Source organism: Sceloporus undulatus, chromosome 4, assembly GCF_019175285.1.
Source record: "Sceloporus undulatus isolate JIND9_A2432 ecotype Alabama chromosome 4, SceUnd_v1.1, whole genome shotgun sequence".
Taxonomy (NCBI): domain Eukaryota; kingdom Metazoa; phylum Chordata; class Lepidosauria; order Squamata; family Phrynosomatidae; genus Sceloporus; species Sceloporus undulatus.
Window position 1 is genome coordinate 94,550,398 of NC_056525.1, and position 27,415 is coordinate 94,577,812.

Here is a 27,415-nt window from a genome sequence, read left to right on the forward strand (position 1 = left end):
GCCTGAGGGACAGCAACCCGGCCCCCGGCTCAAAAAGGTTGCCTACCCCTGACGTATACAATACGTACTATATGGCAGTTTGTATCCCGCCTTAGATTCAGAAAGCCTGTGAGATGCCTGGTACACAGTGGCTGCATTACATCAGACAGTAATCATTCTGTGCATTGTCCATTGATATGGGATGAATTATAACATTACTCACTTTATTATGGGCTTTCTTTGGATATGGTAAAAGAAGCACATTTTGCTAGTTATTTTTCCTTTACACAGTGTAAGGCTGCAGCTTTTTGCTTGTGATCAGGGTTATGAAGCATTGTACAGATCAGGTAATACACTCTGTAATTCAAAGAGTGACTTTTGAGTTAATGAGATATGTAAGCTATTGTCATTTGTTTTTTGAAAACATAGCTTCATACCAAATACTGATACTGATTTGGCCTTGGAGTAGCAGAAGAAACTATTGTTATCCCCATTTTTTAGTCCTTAATTGTACAAATCTAAGTGTAACAATTATAAATCTAACTGTTAATATTTTTCCTTCATGTCTAACTAGCAGTCCACCTATAAAATATGATATGAGTAGAAATTTTGCTGAAATGTTCAGTAAACAACTTACAGTATACATGCTTTAAAATAGTACTATTAGTTTCATATCAGTTGACTTCCTTTCCATTCAAACTTTAATTTTCATAATGAATGAAACAAAAATAATGTATTAGTACTATTTTAAAACATGCACATTGTATAGCATCTAAGAATAAGTATTTGATATGAAAAGATCTTATTATCTGAATGCTTTAAATGATAATGACAGTGATAATGTGAATTTATATATAAGTTCTCTAGCTAAGGCTTTTACTTCCTTGATTTGTAAACTTGTTTTGTAAATATCATAAACTGCTCTGAGTAACTGGGGAAGAAATAAAATATAAATCTATGTAAATAAATCCCCTCTGCATCTAGTGTCAGAAGTGGGAATATTATTAGATCACAACTATAATCTCTCTTTGCTAGCTTGTTATCTCGGGTTGATGGGAACTACATTCCAGCAATATTGGAGGGCTATATATTTGCCACCCCATCCCATGATTTTCTGCTCCACATTTCAGATATAATAATAATGATAATAATAATGATAATAATAAATTTTATTTGTATACCGTTTTTCCCTAGATCAAAACAGTTTACAGACTATAATGTTGTAAGGGTTTCCATAAAGTGTTTTTACCAAGTGGGGGTATTTTCATAGGGCTATTTCATCAGTTGGACAAAAATGGTTATATGAAGAAGCCTTGAGTTAAATCTTTTAAACTCATAGTACATGTCTGCATTATGTGCCTTAATTATTCTTGTTTCTTTTCTTCTTCTTCTATGAAGGTGGATATAGTCAACGTTTACCAAATGCAAGTGCTCTGGGAAAAATTTTCACAGCTTTGCCTTTTGGAGATCCAGTTTATCAAATGCTGGATTTAAAACTGGCAATGTACATTGATTTTCCTATTCATATGAGTCCAGGTGTTTTGATTACTTGTGCAGATGATATTGAGCTCTATAACATCGAAGCAACTGAATTCATAAGGTTTGATCGGCCTGGATTTACTGCATTAGCTCATCCTTCCACCTTGACTATTGGTATGTCTCATGGTGTGTTTGTTTTGGAGCCACCATTACAAGTGACAGAAAAAAGAGACCTTGAATACAGATTTTGTCACCGTTTCCTGCATAAGCCTAGCATTGAAAGTATGTACCAGTTGGGAGCAGTGTATAAAAGGCATAATTGTCAGACAAATGAACTTCCTAGAGACCTGGAAAGTTCAACTGTGGACCCTGAATATGTGTATACAGATAGCTTATTTTACATTGATCACAGCACTGCAAAACTACTGCTAGGATTTTATAAGCAGTTGGGCATGCTTTGTTGTGAAGTAGATGCATATGGTGACTTTCTCCAAGCAATAGGGTCTGGAGCAACACAAGGTTATGCAGAAAATGTCACAAAAGAAGATTCAGGTCTAATGGAAATAAGGGAGAAGTTATTTGCTCTTCTCAAAGGATTGCCTTTCAATGTTATACTTTTAAATAACTCCAAATTCTATCACATTGGGACTATTCAAGAGTGTTTGTTTCATTTCACCTCTGATAGAAAACTGAGACTGGAAATGGGTTTGCTGCCAGCTGTTTTTAGCATCTGTCCAAACGGCATAGAAGATTTAGGGAAATCACCTTGCATCATTCACAGTTTATTGAATTTACAGTGTTCTGTTGCACCTGGTTCAGTAGTTGAATATTCTAGACTTGGACCTGAGGTGTCAATAGGAACTAACTGTATTATCAGTGGCTGCTCTATTGACACAAAAGCAGACATACCACCAAATACTTTCCTGACAACACTAAGCATGAGGATTGATGGAGAATTAATGTATGTGAGCATGGTGTTTGGGATAGAAGATAATTTGAAAAAGAATGTGACAGACCTGACAGATACACAGTTGCTAAGCTTTTTTGGAATCAGCCTTGTACAGTTCTTGGAGCTCTGGGGCCTGAGTGTTTCAGGTGAGCTCTTTTCTGGTGACAAGACACATCTGAGTTTATGGACAGTTCGGATTTTCCCAGTTTGCTCCACTTTAAGTGATTCAGTGAAAGTGTCATTAGGGATTTTAAATTCAGTGCAGAACAAGTCACCTTTTAAACTGAATGGTTTTAAGCTCTTGTCTGTTGAAGAAATGCTTCAGTACAAAGATGTAGAAGACATGTTGAAGTTCCGGCAACAACTGTATGAAGAAATCAGTCTACAGAAACAAAAAGAGAAATCTGATTTATAAAATATATGAAAGTGGTATATTTCCCTCATTCCTTAATTTGAAGACGATTGATTGCTTTCAAGCTTGCAAAACCCCAGCAGCAAGCACTACACACACATTTTCTGTGTTTTTCATTGAAGTGGAAATAATGAAACTGCATTAACTGTGTTATTGTAGCATAACATTAATAATGCAAAAAATGCAGATAAACTATTCTTTTGATGAAAAAATTAATGAAATATTTCAAATCTATGAAAACACAAAAGAGGCAAATTTTCATAGCTACCCATTATTATTATGTTTCCATTTTTTATTAATTCAAGTGTGGAATAGAACTTGTTAATTAGAAATTTGATTGAAACCCTCTTAAAACTTTTTCAAAGAATAATGTTACCTCTAGCAAAATTTTTCACTTTCCAGGTTTGTTTGTTGCAGGTGGGCAAAATGCTTGTGCATTTTAACATGTCTATTTAAAGCTTTGCTGAATATTGAGACATCAGCATGAAAGTTAGCGTGCATGTTTCCATCACCTTTCTACATTTCTTATGGAAATTGCAGCTCCATCCTCATGCCTGTTTTTAAGGCAAATATGGCAGAGTCCAGAAAAAACAAATTGTAAGGAATTGTACCATTAAAGCAAGACTTCCCAAACACTGTACTTCTCAATTTGGAATGATAAAGTTTAATTTCAAATCTTTTTTAGTAATTTCCAAATCGCCAGTTTAAGGATATCCTGTCGTAATTTTGAGTTTCTGACCATTTCTGTGTTTGAGTTACTTAGCTGCTCTGTCAAATTGTATGTATAGATATGGATGTTAATTGTCACTTGATCATTTGTCTGTCCTTTTATTGACTGATTAATAGAAGTTAAATATCTTGTAAGCCCCAGGTGAGGAAATTGTGCTGTGTAGTCATAAACATGTTTATTCAGGAATAAAGTCTTCTGAGCTCAATGGGATTTACTCTGTGGTAACTAGGTACAGTATAAGGTTTTTGACTTACAGAACAATCCTTAACTTTCATGTTTAAGATTACATATTTATTTATGGCACTCTTTAACAGATTTCAATTTTAGTTGACTTTTTTCTATTTTAATACTTGCAATACTGCTATTTTATAATTTGTTTTGTATGACATTAATTTGATTTATTATATTTCTTTAAAAATGTTTTTGTAAGATGCTTTGAAGTAAAAGGTGGAGTATAAAACATATAAATAAAATCATGGATTGATTAAATACCATTGTTGTCAGGTTTGGTTTTGTGTGTATACAGTTCTTTTCTGTTTATCGTCACTTTGGTGTTCAACTGATTGTGCAGTCTGCAATACTGAAGCATTGAGTTGTTCCATTATGTCTTTGTTCAGTTTTGAACAAAGTAAAAATAATAATTTTGTGGCTAAACTGCCAGGTAAGACAAGAATCTAATAGAATTATTCCAGCCCCTGCTCCCTCTGCAGAGAAAAGAAGGCCATGCTTTGTGAGCCCAGGGCAAAATGTGCCAGTTCTTCCCCTCTGGGTAGCCTAAAAGTCCAGACTGAAACTGGCTTGTCCAGAAGATTCAGATCCACTTCAGAGGTGGTTTTTTTTGGGGTGTGTGTGTGTGTGTGTGTGTGTATTGTAATTCCAGTTTGAATATACAGTCCACCCTCTATATTGGCATGCAAACAATCTATAACTTGGACCATCTGTGGATGACCCCCACCCCATTATTGTGAATGGTGGTGTGTGGATGGAACCATGGCAACACTGTCACATGCACTTCATGCATCCATTGGCACTAATGGGACATGAAATCCCATGTTTTTCATCTGTGGGGGGAGGTGTGGAATGGAACTCCCATCGATACAGAGGATAGACTACATTTAGATGTTGATGGGAGTCACTATGGAGTCAAGCAGAGGGGCAGGAAAGTGGCCCAAAGCTGCTTCTTCTGAGAGCAGGCTGAGACCCCATTGACTGCACTGACCGCTCCCAGAGTGGCCTGCATGCGCACACCATAACCATTCAGCATAGCCATGCTGCTGGGTTGTTTTTTAATTTTGTCCCTACCATCCATGTCTACTGTCACAGGAACACACTGCCAGCAAATGCCTCCTGCCTAGATGCCATCCCATTGGATGGCCACCCTCTTTGATTGTGCAATCGCACCTGAGACCCTGCACTGGACATCAGAGCAGAGTTATGCCCGGTAAGACACTGGCAATGCACAATCATGTCACCCTTCACACCCTGCCCCATCTTGGGACTGTCTGGTTTGTGTATATTGTACTTATAGCCATTGGAGGTGTCACACTCATTTTTTTCCTATTGCTGCCTTGATAGCAGGTTTCATTCTTTTTAAATGTGAACCTAAGTGTTAAGGTTAGGATGGAGCACTTAGTTGGATTGGGTCATTTGATTTAAGGTTTATCTTTGGCTACTTTTTCAGGTTAAAAGAGGAACAATTTGGTATAGAAACATATGCACACTTACCTTTGTACCCCCTAACAGTCAGCCTCGCAAACAAAATCCCTTTCCCATTATTTCAAAATGTCTATTTTTGTAATCATCCAAAGCCTTTTCATTCCAGCCGTCTTTTATGCAAATGCTTATTCAACAGCTTTAACCACAAGACTGACACACAAACTTTGCATGCTTTGTAGAACTGGCATATTAAATAGAACATTGGGATTCCAGTAATTCAGATTCTTTCATTCTTTTTATAATTTTTATATGAAAAATAAGAGTTTGTTATGCATACATTCTAACAGGTACATGGTGGATAGAAATTACAGAAGTATGAAATGCATCCTATTCAAGTAATAAACTAAGGCAATCTTTTTATTTATAGGGGTTTGTTCATAAGTATTAGAATCCCGATCTTTGCCCTCCATCATTCAATCTCAGTTATTTTTGCTTCCAAGCACTTTATTATTTCCCCCTTTTTGGCACCTTATCAGGGTTTTCTAATTTATTTGTGCTGAACTGGCCTCCATTTATATGACTCCCATTTCACTTTTTAGCAGATCTTGGAAAAGTAACTACTGGGGTTTTGTTGTTGTTAACTGCCTTTGAGTCGACCTCAACTCATGGGAGTCCTGTGGATGAGACATCTCCAAGAACCATCCTCATCCTCTTTGCTCAGGTCCTGTAGCCTTCCTGTTTTAAGTTTAACCATCTAGTGGTTTATAAATAATAATAAAAAAATATTAGTGTGTGATCTTAATCTCTGCCCTCAAACTTTCCATGCATTATTGTCTTTTCCAATGAGTTGTGCCTTCCACGATGTTGCCAAAGCAGTAGACTTCCATGATGTGGCCAAAGTAGGCTGAAGTCTCAGTTTAGTCCTCTTGGCTACCCCTCCTAGAACTCCCCTTTCTAGGAGTGGTAGCTTAAAAGTATATTTTTCAAGGTTGTACTTCTAGGAAGAGCTACATTAGCACACATGATCTGCAAAGACGTTTTCTAGATCCCATTGTCTTGCTAGGGTGTGTGGAGCTTATTAACACCCTTTGAGGGTGTCTTTTTGGGGGGAGGGGGGTTCAACCCAGGCCCTGGGCTGTTATAGTTGTGATTCAAGTCACTCAAGCATAATTCATAATACTCACACATCATTCCCTGTTTCATTCCAAAGGGCACAGTAGATCAAGTGCATGAACCCACTGTCTCTCTCCACAATCCCCTCTTGGCCTTCTGCTGCACTGGCATTGCATAAGATGTTTGCACATACAAACATTTGCACTAATACAGACAGCCATTGTGCAAGCTGGGAATGAGTGATGATGGATGGCCAGACTTTGAAACCATCTCATACAGAAAAGAAATCAAAAGTTCTTCCTTCTCTGGTGCTGCTTACCCTTAAGACCCTCCAAACCTGGAAAAAAACAGCAACAAAATACCCTGCCAACCTGGAAACACCCTGAAATGTCAAGTAATGCTATGCAATGTGACAACTCAACTCCCATTGCCTTGAAAAGAATAATCTGCTGTTGTGAGGCTTCGGACAGGTTGAAGAAGATGTATTTCTTAATGGTCAGTAAATGTATGATATTTCATGTGTTTTGTGTTCAGATGCTAATTAATGTAAGCCAATTTGATAGGAGGGTGTATATATACTGTAATAAAAGAACGTAACAATAATGGTTGTCATGATTATTGTGTAGTGGACATCAATAACAAATGCAGAAATAGAAAGGATACTTGCCATCTTATGTACACATTTTGGTGCCTCACAATTAGACACATACACCCCAGATATCTGAAAATTGCCTTTGCTCTGATAGTAGAAAACTTAAAATGATCATCTGACCAACCATGTTTCTGAGAGCATGTACAAAGGGGAAAACAATTCTTGCTTAAAAAACCCAACATAGGAATAGTGCTTCTGAGGAAATATAAGAAATGGTGAAAAGAAGTTTAGATGGGGGTTTGGCTGCTTTGAAGAGCTGGGAGCTTTCAATGCTGCCTGTCTTAGTGAGAATACATGCCCCTTTTAGACACTGAAAACTTCTGCTGTCCTTTTGCTCTGTAACACATTTCTAGGAAAAACTTTCTTTTTGTGAAAAAGGTCTGGGAAGGGAATAATAATAGTAGCAGCACTGGGAAAGTTACTTTGTTAACCCTGCTGACTTAGGAATCTTTTGGGCGAAATAGACTGCCCCTTTGCGCTGTCTTCTGGACGGTTTAGGAGTGCGATGTTTATATGCTGCACACTCCCAGGCTGCCCAGACGACACCCAGCCACTTACATGGGGGTGGCTTCATGATGATCCAATGGTGCTGCAAGCTGCCGGAGCGTCATGAAGCCAGGTTCCTGCCGCAGTGTGGGTGGAAAAGACGACTTTTTGCTGCCCCAAAAAGCAGTGGATATTTGCTGCTCCTTTTTTGGGCGGCTTCAAAGTGGATTGGGACTGTGGTGTGTGGTTGCTGTGGCCCCAATCCAGTTTCAGAAGGGGCTGTTTCAAGCCACCCCTTCCACCAGACTACTATGACAGTGGAAAAACTAATTTTAAAAAAACAAACCTTTTTTTTTACCTGAGAGAATACATCTCTAGGAATCTGTAGGTCCTCCAGCACAACTTTGTGGTCAACAACTGCCAGAAGAACCATGCTGGAAGACCTACAAATGCCTAGAGAAGTGTTTTCTATAGGAATCTGTAGGTCTTCCAGTGCAACTCTGTGGACAACTTCCAGCAGAATTTCTCTGGAGGACTTAGAGATTCCTAGGGAGAACATATTAATCAAACTCACAAATGAATCTGCAAAAGTCAAAGTTGCAAATGTGGAATGAAGCATTTTTACATACAGATTTTGAAAAAAAAAAAGGCTTCCAGAGAAACTTGCAAACATCAGTAATGACATCACTAATGAGTTCATGGCATGAGTGTCCAGCAGTTAATCAAATTCAGAAATAAAGGCTTCAGTAGTTAAAACTCAGCAAACCTTTATTCAGTAACTATAGATCCACATTAGAAATATTCACTGTCAGAACTAAACAGCAAGTATTACATTGCCTAATTAAAAGACAAATAATGTCAAAATACTGAACTGGTATTTCATTCATTACCTACTCAAATAATTCCCATACCTCCTCCCCCTTTGTTCTTTCCTCCAGCTTCTTCCCAGCAGAATGACTGATGTCACAGTCCATGGCTGACTCCTCTATTTTGTGATAACCATTCCCTTACATTAATTATTACACTGCATATCCCATCACTGTACCTCAGCCTGCCCCTAAATTCATGAGGGTAAAATGCAAAAGCAGCACTTGACACAGGTTTATAATCTGAAAGAGACAATATAAAAGGGAAAGGGGTTGGGAGAGAAGAGAAGAAAAGCCTTGTCATTAGCAATAAATAAACTAGTTAAGTATGCTGAGTTCCATAAAAATGTTATTCCATTACAAGATGCTAGATATGTGCTACATACAAAAAAATTTGCCAAAATGGCTAAGGCCCTTTCTGGCATTGTAATGTCTAAACTAATAGGAAATAAATAAAATGGATTTGTAATAGTAATAGTTGATTAGTTAGACTAGCACACTTATATTTGTTGGACACTATTGTCTTACTCATTTTGTGTTTCTCCTTATCTGGGACTAATATGGCTAGCGTCACAGCTTTATCACAATTTATTTAAAATCTCAAAGCAGACTTTTCTTTGTCTTTGTTTGTGTTTACTACTGCTCTTTGTCAGATTTAGTTACTGCTCTTTGTTGCCAGTGGCTTCTCAGCTCGATTCTAACCTCTTCTTCAAGATTACATCCTTATGTTTCTGAGCGTTGCAGTAGCAAGTACCAATTCAATAAATAGCCTACAGTTCCTTTTTCTTACACAAACTTGAAATCTTGCAATAGCTTCTGGCAATACTACCTGCCCCTTCCTGACCTCACACAGCTTCCAGAAGCTTCTCTGTTAAGTTGATTGATATGCCTGCTCTTCCTCTTCTCCTTATCTCTGTGGAAGCTGCCACATATATAGCCTATGCCACTTTTCAATCCCGAATGTTTTTTATACCTCCATTGATTCTGATGGCTTTCATATCAGCCCTTTCTATCTGCACTATGTGAATTATCATTTCAGAATGCAAAGCGTAATTTTACTTTTAAAATAATTATTAAATACCCTTTTGCTGTTATAACATCATTTACATTTTCTTTTATTTATTTATTTTTCAAATTTTAAATACAGTGCTTGGACATTAATCAGTAGAACAGTACTGTGTTCTGTGTTAACAGAAAATGAATGCTGAACATATAAACATCTTCAAGAATATAAGATTTAGCTGCAGATTGTCAACTTCATTTTGGCACAACTTTAAACTCTTCACTGTTTATCGTTGCTTTCCAGTTCACACCAGTAAAATACAGAAATGGATACTGTTGATCATTTGCTCTCATGGTGGTCTGCTTATAGACTCACCATTGCTGGCTTCAGTTGTGTAGGAACTGGTTATCTCTAACCTCTAATAGAAAAATTAGGACTACAGGGAGATCTTTCATAAATGTAAGTGTTGCATTAAAATGTATTCTACAGAGATGGATTTACTAATGTTCTCAGACATATCCAGTTGTTTCACAGTAAGCTCGTAAACAAAGTATTTAAATAGCATGATTGACCATACTGGAAATTCGGGCTACTGGGATCCCTCGATGTCACTTAACTATACTTTTATGCTAGTACATGGTCAGTGGGAAATTAGGTCTTAACCTTTAAAGTGCTTTACAGCTGGAGATCAGAAAGGAATTGGTTCCACAAGTCTCCATCAGTACAACAATATGAGTTTCAGAGGCCCTGCTCTGTCTCCTCACTGTCTAAGATATGCTGAGTGAATGCCAACAACAGTGGTGTCACTGTGATTTTTGGAATGCACTCTTCAGGATGCACCTAGATTTAACTTTTCATTTTCTCTGGATTTTTATTTTAATCTGTTTGTTCTTTGTGCGTACTTATTTATTTATTTATCTGCTTTGTATGTATTTTTGTACCCTTTTGTTATGATTTGAAATTTTGTAACCCATCCTCAACATTTAATTGAAGGGCAGGGATAAATCCCTATAGAAAATAAGTAAAATTACCTTTGACCCAAGATGAACAGCCAATTCTTTCTAGCTTTTAGCTTTCAGCAGTGATGGTATAGGTAAATTTGAATCAAACTCACCTCCCATTCCTCTCCTGCCACTATGGCATCAAGGATTACATAGAACAAGTAATCATGGCTCAGCTGTAAAACAGGGGCAGGATAAAGGTGAATAAATATGCCAGCTCATTTTAGCTTGATCTGCCTTCACTGAGGAGAGCCATAGGCAGTTCAAAAACATTTCACTGTCCACATAAACATACATGCAGAAGTATGCATGATCTTAAAAGACAATAGAAGAAAGAGGAGATTTATGATGAGTCCATTTTCAAGCAAAGGTACCCCATCCCATCCCATCCCCAAGACACCTCCCAAAGCGTACCAGTCATGGAGAAGTTAAAGCTATCATGACACAGAAATGTTTCTAAGCACAGAGGAATAGGTTTATTTATTCAATTTATATCCCGCTTTTCTTCCAATATGTGATCCAATGCAGTTTGCAATGTAATTGACTAGAAAATCGTTAAAACAATATGTAATACTGTTTTGAAAATCATTAAACCATTTAATTAAAATTTTAATTTAAATTGTTAAATCATACTCAAAATATATTTTTAAAAAGAGCACACCCAGTCCCAAACAGTAACAGGCTGAAGACCTGTTTAAATAAGATGTTTGCCTATGGCAAAAAGAGCAGGGAGGGGGTCAACTAAGTTTCCCTTGGGATGGTGATCCATAGCCTACATGCAACCACTAAGAAGGCACTCTCCTGTGTCCTCACCCTGTGTGACAGCGATGGGATGACTTTTTGAAAGGGATCTAGGAGTCCAGGTATACCACAAGTTGAACATGAGTCAACAGTGCGATGCGGCAGCTAACAAGGCCAATGTGATTTTAGGCTGCATCAATAGAAGTATAGTGTCTAGATCAAGGGAAGTCATAGTGCCACTCTATTCTGCTTTGGTTAGGCCCCACCTGGCATATTGTGTCCAGTTCTGGGCACCACAATTGAAAAAGAATGTGGAGAAACTGGAGCATGTCCAAAGGAGGGCAACTAAAATGGTGAAGGGTCTGGAAACCATGCCCTATGAGGAACGCCTTAGGGAGCTGGGTATGTTTAGCCTGGAGAAGAGAAGGTTAAGAGGTTATATGACAGCCCCGTTTAAGTATTTGAAGGGATGTCATATTGAGGAGGGAGCAAGTTTGTTTTCTGTTGCTCCATAGACTAGAACGCGGAACAATGCATGCAAGTTACAGGAAAAGAGATTTCATCTCAAGATTAGGAGGAACTTCCGAACAGTAAGGGCTGTTCGACCAGGGAACTAACTCCCTCGGAATGTGGTGGAGTCTCCTTCCTTGGAGGTCTTCAAACAGAGGCTGGATGGCCATCTGTCGGGGATGCTTTGATTTAGATTTCCTGCGTGGCAGGGGGTTGGACTGGATGGCCCTTGTGGTCTCTTTCAACTCTATGATTCTATGGTTTGGGTGAGTGGCATTCATACAGAATGTGAATATGTAATGTGTGGCTCAGAAAAAATAGATTACTGTATATAAGCAAACTGGCACTATAGTCGAATGTGTAGAAGTAACTGGATAACAATTAAACCATGTGGAAACATTCAAAATAAAACAAGACCTGGCATTTTATTTATGGGGCAGGAATGAACATGGGAGGCTGCAAAGAGAGTTAAAACGGTGAACACATACTGATTCTCTGACTAAATCTGTGACTGCCTCTGACATGCCTTGGAAAATAAAGGCTTGAAGTCAAGTTTTAATTCCCCTCTGACACTGTAGCATGATGTAATGTCTCCCTAATATTATTTATTGTTAAAGTTATCCTTAACCTTCATCATATATCATTACTAATCAGTGAAGTTATGTTTTCTTTCCTCCACTGCCACCCATCCCCAAATTCAATCCTGCAAACATTCTTCTTGGGATAAAATTCAAAAGAGTTTGGATGGTTAGAATATACCCTCTAGTGTTTCAGAGATGAAAAGCATAATGTGTGGCCAAGCAACATTGGATTGTAGTGCCTGAGCCTACCAAGAAGAACAAAATTTTTCCCTCTTCTCTCCGATCCCAGTTTGCAGCAGCTGAAGTAAGCTAAGGACACAGAAAGAAAGTGGGAGAAGTCGAGACAAACTGGGACATTTTAAAAGCAGCTGAAAAAGTGGGACAACAGAGGGTTAATTGGGATTGTCCCTATCTTTGAGACAGTTGGAGAGTATGTTAGAAAGGCTTGGCTTCCTTCTGTGTGAACAGAATTTTGAACTACTTGGGCCTTTGGTGTGCTCCAAGTCTTTTTCTATATTCTTAGCAGATACAGGGCCATGGTTTTTATTAAGAGTGTGGTGGTGTTTTCTCACTGTAATAAGGAATGGTTTTACAATTAAGTACACAGAAAACCACATATACACAGACAATCCACCCCAGCTACTACATTAAGTGTTGGCTAATAATCTGACAATATCTGGAAAGTCATTTATGATAAATGATATGCTCTGCCCACTTTTCTGTCTGATGTAATTTTCCAGTGTTCCCATGTTTAGGTTTCCCTGGAAAAAGAGATAGCTGTAGATTTGTGGGATGTATGTAATTTTTAACTTTTTTTAACAAAAAAAAAAATCAATCTGGGAATTCTTGTAGTGCAAAACAATCCTACAGGCAGCATATTCCACAGAAGGGCAACCCTAAAAGGTGATTTTTAGACCTCAGAGTCAATCACCCTAAAGTTAGCTGACAAACATCTTGGCCAAAATGGCTTTAAGAAGTGTCTTCAGTGATTATATTCCTCCTAACGTTTCGCAGTTGAAAACCTGGACTTGTGTAGCCAAACAATAGTAAAGTGTGCTCAAGATGACAAATGTTATTAATGAGGAACAACACAAAAGCTAGGAGGGGGTTGCAGCAGCTTGCTTTTGCCTGAGCCCATTAGAAATAATCCTTAATTAGAAATGCCTTGACAGCCTCTTTCCTCTTCTCCCTTTTAGTTAACTGAGTGCAAATTACTTTGGCAATTTGAAAGTGGGTTGCAGCAATTGAAATAAGATGAGAAGTGGTAAGAGCAGAGAGAAAACAAAATGTTTTAAAAGCAGGTGGGGAAAAATGAGATGACAGAGGATTAATCAGTATCATCCCAACTAGGACATGTTGGAAGGTATGCTATTCCCTGGAAATTTAGCATTAATTTTCCAGACAAGTGAAAAGGTTAGTGGCTTGACCACTGAACCATAAACAGTCATTTTGGTCCCATTTGGAGTTTCCATAATTTTCTACCAACCAAACTGGGACAAATTACAAAAATTGTAGGACAAAATTAGGTTAAAATGTGGGACAAATGTAGGACAACAATTTACTACCCCCCCCCAAAGTAGAACATTCAAGAAAAATGCATGGGACACAACCAACTAAAAGACAAAAACATTAATATATTATATATATAAATCCTATATTAGAAATCTTGTTGCACAGCACCCACCCTGAGACTAAATGCATCTGAGGAAGCAGACTTAGGAAAGCTCATGCTGCCAACTTCTTTTTTCAGTTGATGATGATAAAATATAATAATAATAGAATTCAAGGACATAGAGATTTTGGAGCACCTCTGAGACTAAATGCATCTGAAGAAGCGTGGAAGGAAGTAGCGTTGGAAGAGGACCAGGGTTCGATCCCTTGCTTGGCCACAAAAAAACCCCACTGGGCTAGTCACAACTTTCTCAGGCCTCATGGAAAGGGGCAGGCAAACCCCTTATGAACAAATCTTCCAAGAAAACCTTGGGCAAGTCACACTCTCTCAGCCTCAGAGGAGGAAAAGGCAAAACACCTCTGAACAAACATTCCAAGAAAACCCTTGGGTAAGTCACACACCGAGGCTGCCCTCCTGCCAAGCCAAAGGCGCAGCAAGGGTGGCGGCAACCACATCCTTTCCTCCCAGCCCTCCTGGCAGAGAGAGGCCTAGAAGGCCTAAGTCGCCTGGTGCCACACCCAAAACCTTGCTGAACGTGGCCTGGTAGGACTTTGTGGAGAGGGGAGGATGGGACACACTGCCATTCGTGAAGTTTTGGGGTGGCAGCGGGCAGCCTAGCTCCCCCTGTGGGGAATCATAGAGTTGGCAGAGACTGCAAGGGCCATCCAGTCCAACCCCCTGCCAGTGCAGGAAATCTAAATCAAAGCATCCCCGACAGATGGTCATCCAGCCTTTGTTGAAGGGATGGGGCTACCACTGCCCCAAAACATCACTGAATGGCACCCAAACAGAAGCAGGGGCAGCATGTGGCAAGCCCAGCCCAGTCCCAACCCCAACTCCCCCAGACCCAGCAGGACCTATGCCTAGGCAGGCCTTGTAAGACCTTGTTTCTGCTGCACTGCCTCTCTCAGCCTGTCTCCATTCCGCAGCTCTCTCAGCGAAAGCTCCTTCCTCCTCTGGGCCTGGCCAATTGGACCGAAGGAGCTGGAAGCCCTCCCCCTGGCGGCAGCCTCAGTCTCCCACAAACATAGCACTGGCAGGCCTGTTGGGAAAGGAAGGCCAAGCCTAGGGAGAACGAGTCACTGAGCTGAGACTAAGGCAAGAACTGAGAGTCTGGGACAGCTGTCTAAAGCAGATGGGACATTCCCAAGCCTGAAAAACCGAGGCTGTCCTGCTGAAATCGGCATATGGCAACCCTAGACCCATTGATCCTTTTCTGAGAACCGAGCCATGACGTAGTGTTTGTGTACTGGACTAGTACTCAAGCTCGAATCCCAGCTCAGCCATTGAAACCCACTAAGTGACCTTGGCAAGTCATAACTGTCTCCAGCCTCAGATTAACATCTCTGCATTGGAGATACGCACAAGACAATACAGGCAAAACTCCTCTAAACAAATATTGCGTGAGAAAACCACATGTGGGTTGACCTTAGGGTCACTATGATCAGAAACAATTTAAAGGCACACAACACAACAACAAATCCTTTCTGTTCAAGCAAATGCCTATATAGCAATCCTGTAACAATTTTATCCACCATGGAAACTAGAACTGGGGGGAAATCAAATGAAAAGCTAAAGATAACAGCTCTGTGGTGAACGATATTCCCTTCACAACTAAGATCCCATTCTCATTTCATGCAATATTTATTTGCTAAACTGACACCTCTGGACAGCAACCAAATGGTTGTGTCACAATTTTTCAGGATAAATAATCTCTTTCCTGCTCATCCTGGATTGCAGTGTTAGAATGTAATCCTATATATGTCTATTCAGAAGTAATTCCATTGATTTCAATTTTAAAGAAGTAACTAAATGTATGAACTCATCATACACACACAAACACCGGAGGGTTTCTGTGTAGCTGGATAACAGGTTCTTGATACTGGATACCAGTTGTCCCTGAGACCACAGGAACTGCATGTCTTATATAATCTCTTGAATTTTTTTTCCTGCAGTTATAGAACAACAGCTGCCATACCACCCACAAAAGTGAACGCTCCTCCTGAGCAGTTTTTTTTTTTCTTTGCACAAAATGTCTGCTGTGGAATGTGTAAAAAGTGTTTGCTAACACCTTTGCTATGTTCAACATTATGTGTCTCCATTTCGAGCATTTAACATACATACACAGTGACATGAGCACAGGGCCCAGTCTTGGGATATTTTGCGCGCGCTTATATGTCATGCACAGGAGCAACGTTTGCTATAAGCACCTTACACTAGATGCTAGATCGGGAACCGCGTTACTCTCTTTCGTGAATGTAGTGATAGGGTCTCACTCGGCATCAACGGGCTGAGTTATGGAGGCGGATCGGAATGAGAGACGATCCTAGTCTTAGAGGGGTGTGCCATTGATCCTGGCTAAAACATTGCCGAACGAGCACGGAGACGGCGAGTGCTCTTACGGCCCAGGGCACGGAAGGCCTTGGATCTCATGCCGACGACGAGGACAGGGAGTGGTAATAGGATGACGCGCAATCAAAAGCGAACAAACAAGTGTGATGACCAGAAAACAAGGAATAGCACAACGCAGGTAGGCATGAGTCGCTAGGACCGGCGGGGCAGGAGGGGCCGAGCAAAAGGCCAGGGATGGTGGGGGAATGCTGGTAGGGAAGAGGGAGGAGGGAGCAGCAGGCTGAGGGGGCGGGCGGGCCAAACGCGACCGGGAGTCGAGCGGGGAACGTCTAAAGCTGGAGCGTGAGGGCGTGGTCATAGAGGGACGCAAGGAAGTACACGACAGCAAGAACGAAGAAGAAACAACGAAGAGGAGCGAGGAAGAGCCAGGGAGCGGCAAGGACGCAGCGGGGGGAAAAGGAGCATTGGGGCAACGGCAAAAGAAAGGGGCGAGAACAGCCACAGTAGCCCAAAAACCCACAAAAAACCGTAAAGAAAAACGGAGTGAATTCCGTGGCAAGGTGGAGGTTCGTCGGTGTTCAGGGATGTGTACACAAGTGCAATAGACATTAGGAAGGCGTAAGGAAGGCCACGTAGGTTCACAGGAGGCTCCAGGGGTTGTGAGAGGGGTTTTGGTGAGGTTCTAACCAAACTGGCTTTGAAAGGATTAGGAGTTAGGTCTGTAAATTAGAAGGTTCAAGTAGACGGGTTAAGCGGTTTGAAAGTTGGGTAGTAGTAAAGGTTCAGGTTGCCCGAACAGCGATTAGATGGCGAGTGTGGAACAACGAGGGTTTGATTGGGACATCAGAGGGTGTGTTGTTGAGTTAAAGGTCAGGTTAGGGTTTAAAGTGTCGGGTGGTTGTCAAAACAAGGCCCATTGGAGGTTAGACTGAGAGATAGCATGGACGGCTTAGGAAGTACTGCGTGAGTCGTGTAGGGGGTAACAGACCTGCGTAGTGACATGTAAGAAGTATTATGCGCACGTGCGGCTCTGAGAATGTTCTTTCCAGAGTTCATCACGTAGATGAAAACGTGTTCCTGGAATGGGATAATAGTAACCTACCACTTATTAACCGACAGGCAGGTTAGAATCAAAACGGGAATCAGAAACGGGAGTCAGAACGGCAGTTTACCATGTAATACCTCAAGCACTGTGTCGGATTAGTTGCCTTGAGTAGTTCACGTTGGTGCGTGAAACCGTTCTCAGAACGGTTTCGCTTGTATGTAAGTTGTTTGAGTATGGGCTGTCAGCTTCTGAGCGTGAACGTCGCTCGAACTCAGTGTGTTGGATGGGGAACCTCAGGGAGAGTAAGGCGCTGGCCAGCACCAGGAAAGAGGGAAAAGGGGAGGCGTTGGCCATGGAGCTCTAAATCAGGGGAATTGAAGACAGATTGGCAGCATCGCCTGGAGTAGGGATGTAAAGAATATTCTCCAAAATAAATTGCGAAAGATGAGGAGAACAATGGATGCACAGGTTTCGGACAAATGTCTCCAGTAACCATGTAGGAGAGGAGAAATTCCTGAGTGATTCTCAGAGCAATGAGCTCAGGTCTATGGAACTAGGGTCGGAGCATTCCATGGAGCCAATGCATATTTTTAATAATTTGCAAAAATGAAGGGAAGAGAGACAAAATTTGTTGAGCTGACAAATTCGACCGTCCAGCATGTGGGTGATTGTTGCATAAGAAAGAGCCTATCATTTCAAAGTAGGACCCTGGCTTTTAAACCAGGGGCTAGTTTCCTTTGATTTAGTGTGAAAAAACCAAAGACAGTAACATAAAATGGAGGGAGCCACGTTCTCCACTTATTACTATCTGGCAGCATGATGCCATTCAAATTCTCAACAAAAGAGAAGAAGGAAGGGTGGGGATGTCAAATCAATAAGATTATAATTTAATGCCCAGCGTCTTACTTCTGCAGCCAAAAAGGCTATCAGAGCAGCGTATACAAATTACTAGATATTTCCCTGGCCCTCAGGCTTGCAAAGTCTAAAGGGACAAGAGACAAAGGAGGAAAGTGTCGAATGAAGTGGCTAGGGCAGAAAAGTTCAGGCGCAAGATTCCTCAATTCAGTGCCCAGCATTCATCTTGGTTGTGAGGGTCGATCATTCCCTCCTTCAGACATCAGCAGAGCAGAAGGACAATGACCATCTCTCTCATCTTTCTGACAACCTCTCCCATGTGGTGATGACTAGAAGGTCCATAGCCAATGAGAGGTGATGAGGTGACTGGAATGCGAAATTGATGATCGATTTCGATTATAAGATAGATAGATAATAAACTGTTAATTGTCCTTACCCCCAAAAAGTGCCTGAGGGTGACGTTCAGGTGATGTATTTGAAGTTGGTTGGAGCGTAGCGTGTTTTCGAATTCTCTCAGGCTCACAACGTATAATAATATTATCACGGACCACATAGAAGCTGCGTCATCTAAGAAGGCGACAAATTACTTTTAGTGCTATGGGAAAAATCCGGTGGGATTGTGCCAGTATGTGGTGTGCCAAATCATGATCAGTGCATCGTCGTGACAAAGAAAGGCTAAATGTCTTTCACAAAACGTACAATACCCAGAATAGTGGTGTTGTTGTGTGTTTGTTTGTGTATTATTGTCTTATATCCCGAGTGGGTTCGATGCCCACCTTGGCCAAGACACACCATCTTACTCAGCCTGGTGGTGGGTGTAAGCATATACAATGCAAGCATTACTACACTTTCAACAGCTCCACATGTTTGCTGGTCCGTTGTGTGTAGTATGTTATATATATAGTATATGTGTGTGTGGTGTGAGTGTGTGGTGTGTGTAATGTATGTATATATATACAAACACACAAGAGATGTTGTGAATGTCAGAGCATTACATGTCAGCATATAACACTTTCAGGCAGAGCTCCAGTTTGTCGGTGTTGGTGTATATAATATAGTCTATATAGATATACTGTGTGTTGTGTGTGTATATATATGTATGATTATGGTAATACTATATAATCTACGAACACACAAGGAAGATGTGTGTGGTAAGGCATATACTGCACATGCACATTAAACTTTTCACAGCAGCTGCCACAGTGTTTTGTGTGATGTAATTATCTATATATATATATATAGATATATAGATATAATATGCGTGTGTGTATTGTAATATGTAATGTATGTAGTGTATGTATGTAGAGATATGGCCAAACACACAAAGAATGTGTGTGTACAGCATATTCACGATGCAGGCACGTTAACACTTTCAAGCAGCTTCCACAGTTGTGGTGTGAGTGTGTACTATATTATTTAGATATCTCTAGTAAAATTATATAGCATAGCTGCGTGTTGTAGGTATGTAATATTGTATATGTACCGGTAGGTACTGTTATGGTCTGTACTACCAAACACACAAACCACCGCAGTGTGGTGTACATATAGCAATGACTAGGCATTGCAGCACTGATACACTCTTCAGTCAGCTCGCCACAGTTTTGTGTGCAGTTGTATGTCGATATAATATATAGAGATACTAGTCTATATAATTAGTAATAAGATATATTCGCGTAGGTGTAGTAATATGAAGGAAGTATGTAAGGTCGGATAGGCTTATGTAGTGTAATATAGATATAAACAAACACACAAAGAAGTGTGTGGTAAATGCAGATACACTGGGCAGCATTGGACAACACTGTTCAGCTATGGCTCCACACGTGTCTGGTGGGGGGTTGTGGTGTGGTAAATGCGTGGGTGTAATCTGTATAACTGTAGGTGTACTATACTAGACTACTACTCATATCACACACACCACACACAACACCCACCCACACACACACACAAAGATGTGTGTGCAAAAAACGCAGATTATACATGCAGCATTACAAAACTTGCGGCTTCGCTCCGAACAGTTTTTGTGTTGTGTGATGTATACACACACACACACACACAGTACAGTCTGTGTAGTGTACACATATAAATAAACGGCTTCACACTTTTGGCAGTAACACTGATAAGTGGTGGTTGTGTGGGGATATTTCTGTCACATCAACTCCTGTGCCTATGTATTATTATTATGAGTATTATTATTATTATTATTATATTATTATTGTGTATTGTATTAGACCGTTGGCAGTACCATGGGAGAAGGTGCAGAGTTGGATTCCCATGGTATGTCCGGTCTCATAAGCAGAAGGGGGTTGGGAAGACGTGGGAGGTTGTCCTTAGAGGGTCCCTTCTAGCATTTCTTGTTTGAGGCTGGGCTTGTTTTTTTTCACCTTTGTGTGTGTTGCGCCTTCAGGGTATTTTTAAGCATAGGAATGTTGTTTAAAAACCTCTGCTGGCCAAACTTCCTTTTGGAGATGGTAATTGAGTTGGAAGTGCAAAGTAATTAGCATAATTATTAGCCGCCTTGTCTTTTTGTGTCATGTCAGAGAGAAATCTGTGAAAAATAGTTTCGCTGGCTGCTTGAAAAGTGAGTAGAAGATAGTCACCATTTGAAAGAGAGATTGGGTGAGGAAGTAATATGTTGATGTTTAGGAAAAAATTACCATCACTATCAAAGCTGCTTTCCGCCGTCTGACACGATGGAACCGAAAAAAAAACATGGGTTTGCTCCAATCCACTACTCCTGAAGGTCCTCGCGGCTTACTGAAAAAGTCCCTCACCTTCCCTTCCCCATAGGATCAATCCAAAAACGGAGTTTGAAAATCGCTCCGCAGATGCAGAGACCCAAAGGGGCTCTCCTCATGTCTTCTGCTCCGTTTTAAAACCTGCAGTGTTATTGGAATTGATTTCTATGGGGAAGGGAGGTGGGGGAGATTTCAGTAAGCGCTAGGGACGTCTGGCCCGGAGAGTATTGCTTCCTCAGGCCTCACTTGAGAAGTCTTTTCCCTCCGAAGATTTCTGCTTGGGAGGGAAGGAAGGGCAAAGCTGCATGTCGCCCCTATGAGTAGTTCGGTGGTCAAACACTCCATCGGCCTTTTGTGTGTCGAACAGTTCACTCCTGTCTACCCGAGATAATAGCGGAGTGCGTTGTACCTCGATGGATTCCAACGCCTCTTGGCTGAGGGAAAGAAGTGCAAGCTCCGCCTATAGAGAAACGTTGGGCTTCCAAGACGGGTCATTGCCTGCAATAGTGGGTGTTGATAGAGAAAATAGGGATAATACACCTATGTAGCACTTGATGGGCCACAAGGGCAGAGTCCCCATATCCTTTGGCAGCCCGCCTGGGCTTTAAGGGAGCTGCCACGGAGCGTGTCGCCTTCAAGCGGAGGGAGAAGGGAGGTGATGACGTGGACCAAGGTGAGGAACAGAACGGCCCGACAGACGTGCCATGTTGCAAGTGGCTCTCTTTAAACGGGTTAGAACAAAGAAACGAGGCAGTCCTACTGCTGTCATGATGCGCGCTGGTACGTCATCAGGCTGGCCATTTTCGCCCGTTATGCAGCGTTCTTTGGCCGGGGGTCGAGCAGGAAAAGAGTGACGAACCGCACTTTTTGCTCCGTGTGTGTGCATGTAATGTGTGGCCGTAGCGTCCAGGATGGGGCTTGCGCTTGAGGGAGCGAAACTCTTCCTTCATCACGACGTGCATTTCAACTCTTGGTCGTACTGGCCTCGATTTTGCAAGAGTAGGCTTGGCAATGTGATTGCTAGTCTGGAGGAGCAGATTTCTGCTCGTAAAGCTTGCGTATTCTCGTGGTGTGCTGCACAAAAGACAGAGGCGCTTTTGGTGCGGTGTTCTGGCCTCTTTGAGTGGGGAAGGAAGAGAGAGGTGAATCCGCTGATGGCATTCCTGGCCATCCCGGCCTCCGGCAGGCTGCAAGCACAGGAGCCCCACTGGACATGAAACAACCAGAGGGGCCCCCCCGGGCAGGAAGCAGCCAGAACCCTCTCCCGCTTAGCTACATCTGCCCTGGTCCCCCAACTTCCTTTGAATGGGATAAGGAGACTTGCCATTTGAGGTCCCGTGCGAAGGACCCGAAGGGCAACAAGCAAGGTTGGCCCCGGGGATGAGGCCAGGAACTGGGCCAATGGGCAGAGCCCTCGCCGCCAGCCACTAGCCAGGCGCCAGGGCAGTGTCTTTATAGAAAGCCGCTGTTTAGAAAAGACAGCGTGGCCGTCTGCTCATGCTAATCGAGAGACCATTGTCCCCTTTTTTGGCACGACTTTGAAACACCCGATGTTGCTCCTCGGGGTCGAATGGACAGGGTAAGGATGCTGAGATCCGAGGTTGCCCCGTCGCAGGGGGTAGTCGCAGATCCCCTCAGCCGGGACGGTACCGGCAAGAGTAAGAGAGCAGCGCCAGCCGAACGGGATTAACTCTGGGCTGGGCACGTCTGGACGACTATGCGAGGGGAATCGGCATGCGGAGGCAGGGGAAAAGCGTGCGGAAAGGTGACACAGGGGATCGGGTGAGGACCTGTGTGGACGTCGACTGGCCGCGCGCGCTGTCGGACCGTGCAGGGGCGGTCGAATGTGAAGCTGGGCAGAGGGGATGCGCGCAGAGGCGCCACTATGCGTGCGGGCTGGTAGAGTGTAGAGGGGGAGGGGCGTGGAGGACCGCCAGGCAGGCGCGAACGACAGCAGGAGGGGCGCGGGCTGCGCGAGACGAGCGGGAACGCAGCGAAACGACGGTGCGCGGGGGTCGGGGGTGGCTGCGGAAAAAGGGGAGAAGCCGACAGACAGCGACTGCAGTGCGGGGGGCCGACAGCGGCGGCCCGACGAACCAGAGTGAGCCCCGAAGGGAGAGCGGTGACGGACCGGGACAACGGGGGGAGGCCAGAGAGACGGCACGAGGACCACCGACGGCAGAACAAAGGTGGGGCGAGACGAAGAAGTAGCGAGCCGCAGGTCACCCGCGCCCCGCGGGCGCGCCCGGAGGGCCGGCAGGGGGCGACGGAAAGGAGGGCGCGTGCGAAGGCCAGCCGTCGAAGGGGCGTGGTCGCCGGCGTGGCCGCGGCGCGGCCGGGGCCCACCGGGCCAGGCCCGGGTGGGCCGGCCTTCCCGCCGCCGGCGGGGCCCCCCCCCGACCAGGACCCAGAGGGGGCGAGCACAGGGAGGGGGGGGGGGGGGGAGCAAAACAGAGCGACGACGGGAGGGCAGGGGGAGGAAACAGGGCTGGCGAACACTTCCCGAGGCGACGTGCGGCCGCGCCGGCCGGCCGGGTCGCGCGCGTGCGCGCGTGGGCGGCGGGGCCGGGGCGGTCCACAGCCAAGCAGAAGACAGGAAGGAGGGAACGGAGGAGAACGGAAAGAAAACCGCACACACGCCCTGGGAAACGGCAATCACGGCAGCCCGGGGAACACAGGCAGAACACATCAAATCCGTTCCCTCCTGGAACACATGGAACACATTTAAGCGTTCCGAGAACCCGATTGGAACACAACGTGCGGTATTCCAAATGCGTTCCGTCTCATCACGTGACAGAACGTCTCAGAACGCAGTGCGATATATCTCAAGTGTTCTTGTTTATTTTTTAGATGGTGACCTCCAACCTGGGATCCCCCCCAACATAACTAAAAAGCCCAGGGGGTGCAATATCAGAGAAATGCACTGGATTTACTGGTTTGGGGGAAAGCTCCACCAAGCACAACTCTCTGCAGGACCTTATAGACGGAAGGTTCAAAGGGTTTTAAACTGGACAAATAATGAGAATAGCTCTCCCCCCCCCCACCCCCCAAAAGGAAATAAAATCAGGTTGAGACACATTACTTCTTTATTAAAAAAACAGAAAAGGGTAGCAGTAGAAACCAACAGAACAGTCTAACTCAGTGCAAGCTGTTTCCCAAAGTAAAAGAAGGGAAAAACAACACAGGGGCAAAACCTCTATTCCTGAGCAACCTAAAGGGGCTAGGCTAGAGGGTTGTCGTGATGCTTAGGAGAATACAGATTACTCACCCTCCAACGTGAAGAAGAGTCTAGGTCTGGTTGTCTCTGGATGTTTCAGTATTGTTCTTGCCTGCCCCTTGCCTGTATTTAACCATTCCCAACTTGAAAATGAGTGAAGGGGATGCCTCTGGGTAGGGCATAAGATGACTATGTTGTTCTATGGAGGGTTCAAAAACAAAAACAAAACAAATCCATGCTTAAAAATGAGGAGTGCAAAGTTTGTGTCTTTTAAAAGCGCGAGTGTAAACATGCCCTCTGATCACTGGATAATGAATCTTAGATGGTTTTGTGGGGGGATTGACAGCAATGAGGTTGTATACACTGAGGCTAAGCAATTAAGTATAGACCCTTTCCAAATCCAGTTAGGGTTGCCCAACATCTCTAGGAACTGCAAATATCTCACAATAGGGGTGTACCAGTCGGATCCAATTTGGCAGGTCTCCATTCAGTGGAAGTAAAACTCTTGGTGTTGTGTGTGTGTTCAACACTGATTGCTCTCATCAATCAAACATTCCTTGTCAACAGGAAAGGCAGGTTGGGGGAAATTCCAGTTTGCACTTTGAATTGAGACTGACTTGGATAGGGATGAGGTTGTCTTGTCCTATGTTCCAGCATGTCTTCCCAGTGCACATTGACTCGGGCAATAGGCAGCTCCCTGCTTTATGCATCAAAGTCTAATATTCATATTTGTTGAGCATAACTCATAACAGTCTGGGGTTGGGGGGACTCCAACAAGTCTGGCTGTCCTAAACATGATTCATTGGATAACTTGATCAGTTCATTTTGTCAGTGATCTGCATCTCTTCGTCTCCCACTCCCACCCTGGTTGACAGGCATAATGTTCACATTACTCCTGTTGAAGGTTAGTAAAGAATAACACATTTATTTCAGCTAGAAGACACGTGATCTAATGCAATGCAAGCAATAAGTGACGGGCTACAAAGATCAGTCAGTAAATCAAAGATGTAGAATTCTTAATTAGAAATTCCTTTAGAGCCTCTAAGCAATTCTTCAATAAGTGTTTAAACCCAAAAACTGCATTCTTTCTGGGTCCCATTTCCTAGACGAAGAAGACGGCAAAGATCAGTGGCTGAGCACATAATTGTCTACTTAGCTCAATGCAACTTATTAATGAGAATATTTGACGAGACCAAAGTAGGGTGGAAATCATACCTATTTGCTCCAAACAATCTTCCAACCTTCCGAAAGTGTATGACTTATAGGAGCCCTGGTGGCACAGTGGTTGAATGCCTGTACTGCAGCCACAATTGCGAGTTCAATACCAGCGAAAGGGCTCAGCCTCAACTCAGGCTTGCGTCCTTCTGAGGTTTCTAATATGAGTACCCAGATTGTTGGGGGCAATTAGCTTACACTTGTAAACTGCTTAGACACTGTTAGTTCAATATGAAGCGGTAATAAATGAAGCTGTTGTTTGTTTTGATCTATTGAAGAAGAAGATGAGTGAAAACCAGGGTGGAACAGTGGTGTAAGAGAGAGAAAGCAAAGGTACAAAAAGGGATGGGGGTGAAAAAGAGTTTTCACTTAGACTGCACCCACACAAACAAAATAATCCAGTTTGACACCACTTTAACTGTCATGGCTCAATGCTATGGAATTGTAGGACTTGTCATTTGTGAGACATTTAACCTTCTTTCTCTGGAGTCTGCTACCCACACAAAACTACAAACTTTGTGCATTAAACACAGCCCGTGTTGCTCACAGTCTGCTATTCAAAGACTGAAAATAATTAACTTGTTTAAAGTGTAGATTTGTTGAAGGCAGATTAGGGGAGCCACCCAATGGATCAATAAGGTAGTGAAGTTAATAACAATTTCAAACTCTGCTATGACAACTACAGAATCCAAGGCCACATGCAGACACCCTTTCAGGACTTGAAATAATTGCACAATTCTTATCAACAGTTATTGAAAACTCAGTGCTTTATATGAACATTCATATTATACTTTTTTCTTTAAAATATAGTTCCTTTCTCACTTTCTTTCAAACCAAAGGCTTTTTTCCCAGACACTTGATCATAAAATATATTGGAGACATTGACTTTAAACATGGCTAAATCTTTTACTATTTATTTAAAATTTACTAGTCATCACACTTATCAATAAGGTGGAATGGTGAATTGGTAAGTTGAAAAGCACAGATCTGGGTGAGATAAATAAGGAAGCAGTGATTTTCAATGAGGTTTGCTGACATATTCAGCTCACCAAACATCAGGTGCATTAGTAATTTGTAGTTGGTTGTGTGCTTCGTTGTTGTGTGTTCCTCCCACTTACACAAACGAAAGGAATAAGTGCAGGTAAATCAGTGATGTGCATGGCACATGTGAACCTAATGTGCTTTCTTTGTTTGAATTTCAGCAATACTAATGAAAAAAACAAGAATTAGTCCAAAAATCTCCTGGCAGAGCATTCATGGAACACTGCATGCTTCTTGAATGGAATAGACAGTTAATTTCCAATTGACAGCTTTAAGTTCACATGCCTTGGGGAAATGGGTAGGCTGTTAACTGTGAGGTTAGTTGGAAATAAAATTCAAATACAACATATAAGAATATGCTGGCTATTTGACATAATAATTGAATGTGAATGCATTGCAGAAATATATTTATTAACATAGCCATTCAAAAAAGTTGCTGAGTGATAGCACAGAAGTCATCCACGCTGATCAGCTGTGAACATGTATGCCTGAATCCTATTAGTGAGTCCCAAGTAAGTGTGTCAATCAATAGTTCAATTGTCAACACATGTAAGCAAGTATCACTGATCAATGGTTCTACTGTAATTGGGAGTAGCAACAGGATTCAGGCCACAGTATGGTGGTGGTGATGATAAAAGAGCAATAGCAGCAGCATCGACAAATAATAATCCTCAGACTACGAAGATGGAACTGGATCTCTCTACTGATTTCTGTTTCGTTGTTTAGCAATTTCACTTTGCAATCTGTCTTTTTTCTATTCTTTGTTCAAGAACCCATGACTGATGAAGTCTGAAGAATCCCCTCACATTTTTTAATGTTTCTATTCTAATATAAATTGTCCTTTTATCAAGTAGCTATCTTTTACATAGAGGGTGGCCTGCTCATCCTGTGTAAAGTGCAGTAATGCACTATTGACAAAGGAAAGGAACGGTTATGAATACTTGATATTATTATTATTAGGTCTTACAGTAGTATTGGCCTAGTAGACACAGAGGCAATGGTCTGGACCCTATTAGTTATTCCCTACTAGAATAGACCCTTTGGTGCAGTACAGACCGCCCCTTTCCCCAGAGGATTGGGACCAGGGCAACCATACTGGCAGCCCAGAGGCCACAATCTGGCGCT

The 27,415-nt window shown here is 42.5% G+C and overlaps 1 protein-coding gene across 1 annotated transcript in view; it reads left to right on the top strand.

The window, feature by feature from the left end:
• The window catches only part of FPGT (fucose-1-phosphate guanylyltransferase), a gene marked incomplete at its 5' end in the record, with an annotated part of 10,827 nt that extends 6,820 nt beyond the window's left edge, over positions 1 to 4,007 (top strand). Inside the window, one exon of the mRNA XM_042464322.1 lies at positions 1,378 to 4,007. Within this exon, the coding sequence (XP_042320256.1) occupies positions 1,378 to 2,822 (1,445 nt within the window). The remainder of the gene's footprint in view (positions 1 to 1,377) is intronic.
• Positions 4,008 to 27,415: the final 23,408 nt, after the last annotated feature.